The sequence below is a fragment of the Rhododendron vialii genome, chromosome 7a, assembly GCF_030253575.1.
Source record: "Rhododendron vialii isolate Sample 1 chromosome 7a, ASM3025357v1".
Lineage (NCBI taxonomy): Eukaryota > Viridiplantae > Streptophyta > Magnoliopsida > Ericales > Ericaceae > Rhododendron > Rhododendron vialii.
This window is the reverse complement of record NC_080563.1, coordinates 3,949,269-3,958,724: the sequence shown is the minus strand read 5'-3', so window position 1 is coordinate 3,958,724 and position 9,456 is coordinate 3,949,269. Positions and strand designations below refer to the sequence as shown.

Genomic DNA, 9,456 nt, shown 5'->3' with positions numbered 1-9,456 from the left:
AAGGAATCAAGAAAATACTACCCTACCTTATAGATGCCACCCTTTTTGGGAATTCCAATACCATCACCCCACACTACTTTCAACCCTCTACCCTACCCTTTTCAAAAAGCAAGGATGAATTAGATAAATCAATGGCCCACATCATGTATTATCAAACACTTTTCAGTTAACCCCAATTAATAGATTTGACCAAGTGATTATGAGAAAGCAATAATTGTTCCTTCATAAGATCGCGAGTTTCATTTCTACGGAGGCCAAAGATTTCAAATCTTGGAGCCACTGGGAGTTATGCCCGGTTGTTACTTTCAGGGCCGCAGAATTAATCGAGGTACATGCAAGCTGGTCCGAACATCCTGTTAAAAAAAAGACAAAAACTTCTCAGTTTTGGAAAATGTGGGTGGTGTCTTATTATACTCATGAGTAGTAAAAATATTGAGCTAATCATTTTGACCACTTAGCCTAGCATTCATGGGATTGGAGGCCAACAAGACCACATGAACCACTTTCTCTAAGCTTATTGGGGCCATCAACAAGCAATTTAGCTAATCATGATCCACATCATCCACCCACCCATTTTGCTGCAACGTTAAACAATTTTCTTTTATTATTTTATTTAAGAGTCATTGGGCCTAGATTAATTTTTTTTTTTTTTTTATCAGAGCCTAGATTAATTATTTAGCTCATTCAAATTTGCATCAATGGCTTTGGATTAATTATTTTTCTTGACGGGACGAATCTAAAAAGCAAACTATTATGATCAAAGATAATTCACTAAAGTAAAAAGATTATCCAAAGAGATGTGATTTTGGCACTCAACTTTTAGCCAATGGCATTTCATTTTTAGTTTTGTTTTTTCACATGATCAACATACAAAGTGGAGCGCTAGTGACTAAAACTGGAGTGCCAAAATCAATTTCCTAATCCAAAATGAACATACCATCTAGATTATTGTTTTTTTGCTTTATTTTGTTTCAAGGTCTGTTCATGTTTTAGTAACTTTTTAAATCTCTATCATCGAAACGAATCCGTAAAATTAATATTTTCATTGGAAGTCAGAAAAGTTCACCAACAACAAAAATAAGTTACTGATTAAAAAGAAGTTAAGTTAGTACAAACTCCACCTTAATCCTTAAGTTTTGGCGCAAAAATTTAGGCTCGGGTTTTAAGGGAGATTTTTTAGGGCAATGAGAAGAGAGAGATTGATAGAGAAATTTTTTTGGGGACTGTATGCAGGGGGTTTGAGACCAAAACGAATGCAATTTATTTGCCTTTGTTTTTGTTTTATGTGAAGAATTTTAAAACATTCACACTAAAAATCCCTCAAAAGGTGAATAAAAGGGATGCAAAAACGGCCTTTAATTAGTTGATTTCGCTTTTCTTTAGTTGTCTTTCAGTGGAAGCAAAAAGCCAAATTATTAGTACTATTGCATTGATCGGGCAAAAGGACATTTATTGTGTGGTTTATGTTTTGTGCGTACGTGTTTATTTTCGTTTCCAAATTTTCCATAAATAAATATTTTATATAAATATTTTATATATATATATATATATATATATATATATATAATGTAAACAAAACTAACTGGGTTGATTTTGAGTGACTTGACTCATTTTTTTATTTTTTATTTTTACCATCTATACTTTTTTTTATACTATTCACACAAATTGTTACTTACATTATTCTTACGTGGATGAATGAGCAAAACCATTGCGAAATTCGCATGTGTAGGAGAAAGAGTGCGAACTGCGAACATACAAAATAGTACGAAATCCGTACCTAAACAAACTAGTATATATAAGTTCATTTGTAATTGTGTATAAATAAGGGAAAAAAACATAAATATAAATAGATGAAAAAAAGAAGTTAAAACCAACTCTCGAAAAGAAGTTCGAACGAAAGGTGGCGAGGGTGGTGTTGTCATTTTACTTATGCAATGGTACGTATTAATTGGAGGGTGATCCAAAATTAATGCACCCACAAAAAAAAGGTGATAATAAAATCTAGTAGAAATTATAAAAATAAAAGAGGTGTACCTTGTATCGGTGTTTACCTCAACATAATTTGCACTTTCATTGTCAATTTTTGTTTTTTTTAATTAAAAAAAAAAACATATCACAAGTGCCAAACAAAAGTCCAAAAAGTGAAATTTTCTCGAGAGATGTGTATTCACTGTTCAAAATAACCAAACCAGAAAGACAAAAACCACTACAAACAAGGACAATATAGAAGTGTATGAATCCAATGAAGAAGAACTAAATTATTGGAGGATCAAAATTACAATTTTGAAACCTCAGCTAATTAAGATATAACATGAGCCGAGTATTAATTGCCCAAGTCTATAAAAATGACAAAGCTTAATTAATTTCTCCTTAAAAAATAATTTTGGAATCTTTAGAGCTAAACAACTGTACTACTCTAGGGATCCGTCTCGCATTCAAGTAAAATCTTTATGGCTCGAATTACGCGTTCAACGCTTATATAATTGCACAAAATATGAAAATACGCAATACCAGAGTGTGATAGTATTGATTTAATCACTTTCTATTCGACAATATTATGTGTAATTTCAAATAATATATTCCTTCTCACTCTTTTAGTTTTGCGAAACAAATTCTAAATATACAGGGGCAAATGAATAGGAGTCAACAAAATGTACACCAAATGGTGTGTGACTCATTTTTTGATTCTATACTAATGACCGGAGTTATTTAATTTGTTTGAAATATTAATTTAAGGGTTAGTGCAACAATTCAGCTCATTCAAATATCATTAAGGGCATGATCGATCGTCCCTCGCTCATCCGGACATTGTTAAGGGTTTGATCGATTTTCGTCTCTCGCAAGCCTTTAAAAACATATTTTTAGTGTTTAAAGATATCCGAATAAGCTAACTTTTCTAAAAAAAAACCATTAAAATTACATTTTAAATAAATTAAACGGCTCCCAAATTATTTATGCGAGAGCCCAAAATAAATTTCACACAATCCAGTAGTATATTTTTCGTCCCCTTTTAGTTTTCTAATGAATAATCTCTTTTGTGGTGGGAGCCTGGGACGAGCGAACAGAAGAAGGCCCACTACTTGGCCCACAAATAGCCAGTGGGCCCGGTCCGACATTTGCAAATTGCCGGTGGGCCCCCTACCTCCTTCACCGGTTGATACGTCTCTCTCTCTCTCTTCCACCATGTCCATCACCTTCTCTCTCTCTGTCTCTCTCTCTCTCACACGCACTCTTTCTGCCACAAGTACACAATTTCACATTCTCTCTCCCTTAAAAATTAACTACCCATCTCATTACAAACCGAATTAGCAACGACACATGAGGAGTCCTACCAAACCAGAAAAAAAGAAGAAAGCGAAATAAGCTAAGCGAAAGAAACGAAAGCTAAGGGAGCAGTGTAGTACTGCCAAATCAGCCAACAAACCCTTTCTTTGCAGACTTCTGCAGAACCTCCTGTAGAGAGAGAGAGAGAGAGAGAGAGAGTGAGTGAGTGAGTACTGAGTTCCCTAGGCACAGCTCGACTGATTCAAAACGGACACCTACACCTCTCTCCCTCTCTCTCTCTCTCTCTCTCTCTTCCATTCCGCAGTTCCATACCCCCAGGAGACTGAGCTAAAGAAAACCCAAATGCATACTCATCGGAAAAAGCCCTAGATCCAGATTCATCTGTACGGAACTCGCATTTCTTCGCTGTTTCATTGCCCTGATTCTGTTTTTTCTCATCTTCCGCGAATGTTTTTTTTGTTCTATTGCTTTGGCACTTTTCAGGCGTGTTCTGCTCAGGATCAAAGTGATTTGAGTATTTGTTTGTTTATGTTCGTATTATAGTGTGATGTGGTGACAATACTCTATGTAGGGAATTTTGGCATTTTGCTTTTTGGCGTTTGACTCTATTTGATTTGGATTTTGAGAGAGGTTTTTGAATAATGGGTGGGAGAGATATCTAGAGAAACGAGAGTAATAATTGGAGAGTGCCCAGAGAGGGGTTGGTTTGGGACACCCAAAGCGAACACAATACTTATTGGTTTTGTGGACCATTTTGGTATTCACCTGATTGTGAGTGAAGCTAGGGATTTGTGGGTTATGCTCCATTATTTAGTTGCCTGATCTGGTGAGAATAGTTCGACTCTTGAAAATTAGGTTTTATAGCTAACTGTTTGTTCGAGTTCTAGGTTCCCATAGTTCGGTAGGTTGGGTGAAAATGGAGTGTTACTATTTGTGGCTCTCCCTCTCTTTAACAGCATCATTTAGAAAGGGTGCAGATTAATATATATAAATTTTTTTCCCTTTTTTTGTCCTTTGTTGCATAGCTTTGTTTCTTGGTCATTGGTGGACTAAAATGGATATTATAGCGTAATTACAAACCCAATTTCCATTACTGCTATTGTGGATTGCTACTTTTTTTATTTGATGTGCTTTCTATGTGTTCATTATTGTATGGTACTTAAATGCTGACGAATCATGGTGCAATGGTAGATTGGTTGACACTTGATTGTAGATTGGCGGTTGAAGTTAGATTGCTTGTTTACTTTCCTGGTTTTCGTTTGATTTCTCACCAGTCAACAGGCTATTGTATTTAGTTGAGCAATGAGCTGGGTAATGTCGAACCCACATGCAGCTTATATTCTTTTGTTATTCATTTGACACAATGTCATCCTCAAAGATTGATACCGTTGCTGTTTTGCATTGAGATCTTGGGACAAAAAGAAAACAAAAACTTGTTGAGTGGAAATCTTAATCATGATTTGCTGCATTTACCATCTTATTAGGAAGTTTAAAGCTCTATTATATGATGCTTTGTAAGATTGGAGTAAATGATTGCCCTTCTATAAGCTCTATTATATGATGCTCTTTGACAATCCAGATTTACAGATTTGAGCATAGCGAGCTGAATAGGAATGTGTCAGTGGTTTACCTCTTAAATTGGTTCTCTTACTGTTTGCAGGTTATTTTGCTGCAAGAGCTTCATGTAATGATAAACATTAATCAGAAATGGAAAACATTCCTGCTCTTTCCGAAATTTTCCCTGTTGTGGGTCAGCCATTGACTGCCCTCACAGCTTCCACGAGAGATGATGCAAGTCGAACTTGGAAAGGAAAGAACTCTTTTTCGGATCTAGAGGAACTTGTGTCTGATGTTGTTACATTTAAGGGTAGCCGTGACTCACTTGAGGATGTTGGCTCTACTTCTTTTTCTGGGGTTAGCCATCCCCCAGAACCAGTTGATATAGATTCAATGAGACCAGTCTATGTCCCAATTGGTAAAAGCCAATCAGAGGGTAAATGCTTAGTAAAGAGCTTATCTATGAAGGGTCCTTTCATAGAAGATCTTTCAATTCGGGTTCCTGGCATTAAATCAAGCACGTCTGTTCTTTCGCCTGCTGAGAGCTTGATTGAAGAACCAAATGATTTGGGTACAATATCTCCACCAATTTTTTCAGTTCCTCGTCCATCGCAAAACACAGAGAACACTCTTCTCCCCCAAGATTCAGAGGAAAAGGAATGTATTTGGGATGCTTCTTTGCCTCCTAGTCCACTTAGTAGCATGGATAGTACAGGAGTGGTGGCAGCTATGAGTATTGTCAATAGCTACACTAGTACATACAGGAGTGATGGGGTTATGAGCGATGGCATGCTTAGCCTGGACAAGAACTTTGAGAGTATGAAAGGGAGTGTGAGAGGGTCTTCACTGGAGAGTGCAAAAACTAGCATTAGCCGGGCAAGTGATAGCAGTGGTCTTAGTGATGACAGTAATTGGAGTAACCTTACTGGGAGTGCCAATAAGCCTCACAAAGGTAATGACCCCAGATGGAAAGCTATTCTAGCCATCCGGGCACGAGATGGAATTGTGGGCATGAGTCACTTCCGATTACTCAAACTGCTTGGTTGTGGAGACATTGGCAGTGTGTATCTCTCTGAGTTGAGCGGGACCCGCTGTTACTTTGCAATGAAAGTGATGGACAAGGCATCGCTTGCTAGCAGGAAGAAGTTGACGAGAGCTCAAACGGAAAGAGAGATTTTGCAGCTGCTGGACCATCCATTCTTGCCCACTTTATACACTCATTTTGAGACAGACAGATTTACATGTTTAGTCATGGAATACTGTCCAGGAGGGGATCTGCATACCCTGAGGCAACGGCAACCAGGAAAGCATTTTTCAGAGTATGCAGCAAGGTATGATTTCTACTCGAAAATTTTCCCGTGCTCAATTTACGGCATTAAGGCCTTTCCTCTTATTGTTTCATACTTTCTTCGAGTATGTTGTTTCACGTTCGACGTTTTTCTGTTTCCGTTGAACTTTGTTAATATGACATGCTTTCTTCTGGTAGTTATATGTTAATTTTTTTCACGTCATCGTCTCATATGCTTATTATTATGATGCTAGTTCTTTGTGAATAGAAAGTCTGAAATTTGACAATTAAGAAATTACTAGACACAGTGCAGTGCAGTCTGACCTGATTTGGTGCAGGCCTTGTTCTCCTTTTTCTTTCCAAACTGTGTCAACCGGAAGAGCTATTGTTTGAAGTCACAGTTTCTTTAACCTGTGAGCTGAATTGAATCTGATTCTTCTCTTCTAGCTTTGTCCCTGATATTTTTATGCTGATCCGTAGTTTAAGTGAGGACCACAGAAACATGTGTCAGATGCATTTTCAATTTATAAACTGTTGAAGGCAACTGGAACCAAGTTGCACAAAATAACATTTCATGACCACTTTGGCCAGGGGCAGTGCACTGAAACAATTCATGGACATTGTGCATGTTGATGTAGCAAGCATGCACTTCACATGCCCAATCGGCCCTTGGTTGAATAAATATTTTTTGGATTGGGATTGGAGGCCTTCGGTGCTACGCCTACGAGATAGGGTAACACCAAGGGGAGGGGTAGACTAAAATTGACTTTAGAGAGTTTCCATTGAGTTCACTAGAAGTGCTAACAGAAAAGGCTAATCCATTTGTCCCATGCCAAGATGAAAATTCCTATGCTTTTCTCAAGATATCAAACAAGGACATTATGCTGCTTCGATTTCTTGGTCTAACCTTTCTTTTTGACACCCAGTTGTCGTTTAGGACTTGCAGGTAATTGTGTTAGCTGTGGATTAGGGCTTGCATATTATTGTGATTTTTGATAATAGAAAAAAACATCAGAGAAAGAAAAGGAAACTGTCATATTGTGGTGGTGTTATTTTATTTCCATAACTTCTAATTATTCCCACTATTCCCCTTTTTTTTTTTTTGAACGGCGTAACCAGGTTCTATGCAGCAGAGGTTCTTTTAGCGCTGGAGTATCTCCACATGTTGGGAGTCATCTACCGAGACCTTAAACCAGAAAACGTCCTAGTACGTGATGACGGCCACATAATGCTATCAGACTTCGACCTTTCTCTCCGATGCGCAGTCTCACCCACACTAATCAAAACCTCCTCTTTCAACTCCAAACTCTCCAAAACTTCGTCAGGCTCATTCTGCATCCAACCCACCTGTATTGAGCCCACATCCGTATGCATCCAACCTGCATGCTTCCTTCCCCGACTCTTCCCCCAAAAAACCAAGAAAAAAACTCTAAAACCCCGACCTGAACCGGGCCTGCCATTGCTACCGGAGCTAGTCGCAGAGCCCACTGCTGCCCGATCCATGTCCTTCGTTGGGACCCACGAGTACTTAGCCCCCGAAATCATCAAGGGAGAAGGCCACGGAAGCGCAGTCGATTGGTGGACGTTTGGCATTTTCTTACATGAACTGCTCTATGGTAAAACTCCGTTCAAGGGTTCAGGAAACCGGGCAACTCTTTTCAATGTGGTGGGACAGCAACTCAAATTCCCTGAGTCGCCAGCTACGAGTTATGCAAGTCGGGACCTGATTCGGGGGTTGCTTGTGAAGGAGCCGCAGCAGAGGCTAGGAGTGAAGAGGGGAGCGACCGAGATAAAGCAGCATCCGTTTTTTGAAGGTGTGAATTGGGCTCTGATCAGGTGTAGCACGCCGCCGGAAATTCCTAGACCAGTGGAGTATGAGCTGCCCGGGAAGTTTGGGCAGGTTAACCCTGTCGGGATCGGTGGTGGCAGTAAGAGGATGATCGGAACGGAGGTGAAACCCGGAGGCAAGTACCTGGACTTTGAGTTTTTCTAGTTTCTGGGTTACGTGAATAATGTGGTGTGTTGTGTTGGTGTATCATCAGGCATTATGATAATGCACTTTAACCCCATTACAAAAGAAAGTCTTGGTTTCAACTGGAGAGTTCTCAATGAATTGGCATTTTTTTTTTGTAGGTTTTTCTACTATTTGGCACATAAAGGAATTTTAGTATCTAACAAGTCCTAACCCCACCACATTTTTTTTTATCCAAACCCCCAGCACGTTAAAATTAGAGATCTTGTGCTATAATTTTTGTTAGAGCTAGCATTGTTGAATTAGTTTCACAAAGGAAGCTTTGGGGTTTATCTCATGCTGTCACATTCTTATAGCACAAACATTTTTGTTGATTGTTAGTAGTGTCCCCATGCCATTGCATGCCTACCTAGAATAAGTTTGACAATGTCAATCCTTTCTCCAGTAAAAATGTGTTCTTTATCTGGGCAGTACCCGCTGCTCAGTCACAATGTGTCTCTTCTTTTGGTCTAATTCGCGGTTAGGTTTTGTGTTCATTTTGTGAGGAAGAAGATTCTTTTAGAACAAGTATCTCCATGAAAATTGCTTTCCCTTTTCAATGTTTCTCTACTGATCTACTCTAATGCACCAATGTAGACCAACCATTACAGAACCAAGCCACTTCTCTGGTCTAATCTCTTCCCTTTCTTTTCCCTTTCCATAAGCCCACATCCATGATGGGCTTTGCTGGACAAAAACCAAGCCCAGAATTTCGTCACAAATTTGGATATTGAATATTTGCCCATAGAAGCAACATGCATAATGGGCTTAACTAGATAAAAGCCAAGGCCCAGGTTTGTCACCAATGTACATGGGGGAACTTCTGGAATACCCTGAGGAAACGGTCTTTCAACACCAAAATAGGGTAAGGTCTTTTTCTCTAGGATGTGGATCCTCTCCGGTCCATGTTTTGTACTGGAGGAGACAATCTTGATTTGGATTGTCCATTGATAGATTCAATGATTCAGATTTTCAAACCATTGATTGTAACAAATGAACAGTCCCAATTAAGACGGTTTCCGAGGATCTTCTCTATTGCAAAATATGGACGCGGGGGCTCTGCTGTGCCAGGAGGTGCTGTGCCAGGAGGCACAGCACCCCCTACACACACCCAAAAACGGTAGCGTTTTGAAGGGGAAAAAATTGTATCCTCCTATTTGCAATCCTATGGAGCAGAAACGTGATTATAAGAAAATTTAATTATGTCTCTTTAGAATAATATGATCAGAATAATAAGATCTTCACACTGGTTTAAACGGATTGAAAATTGGAGCAGATAATTTTTTAACTGTATTTTTAATATATAAACAATCTA

The 9,456-nt window shown here is 38.7% G+C and overlaps 1 protein-coding gene across 2 annotated transcripts; it reads left to right on the top strand.

Moving 5' to 3' along the window:
• The first annotated feature begins 3,180 nt into the window (after positions 1-3,180).
• On the top strand, positions 3,181-8,224 carry LOC131331802 (serine/threonine-protein kinase D6PK). 2 transcript variants are annotated; one of them, XM_058365733.1, is made up of 3 exons: positions 3,181-3,668; positions 4,946-6,173; positions 7,250-8,224. In XM_058365733.1, exons 2-3 carry the CDS (start codon positions 4,993-4,995, stop codon positions 8,121-8,123), a joined length of 2,055 nt encoding a protein of 684 aa, XP_058221716.1. In that variant the 5' UTR covers positions 3,181-3,668; positions 4,946-4,992; the 3' UTR covers positions 8,124-8,224. The 2 variants fall into 2 exon arrangements, with proteins under 2 accessions (XP_058221716.1, XP_058221717.1); XM_058365734.1 differs by lacking the exon at positions 3,181-3,668 and adding an exon at positions 3,853-4,111.
• Positions 8,225-9,456: the final 1,232 nt, after the last annotated feature.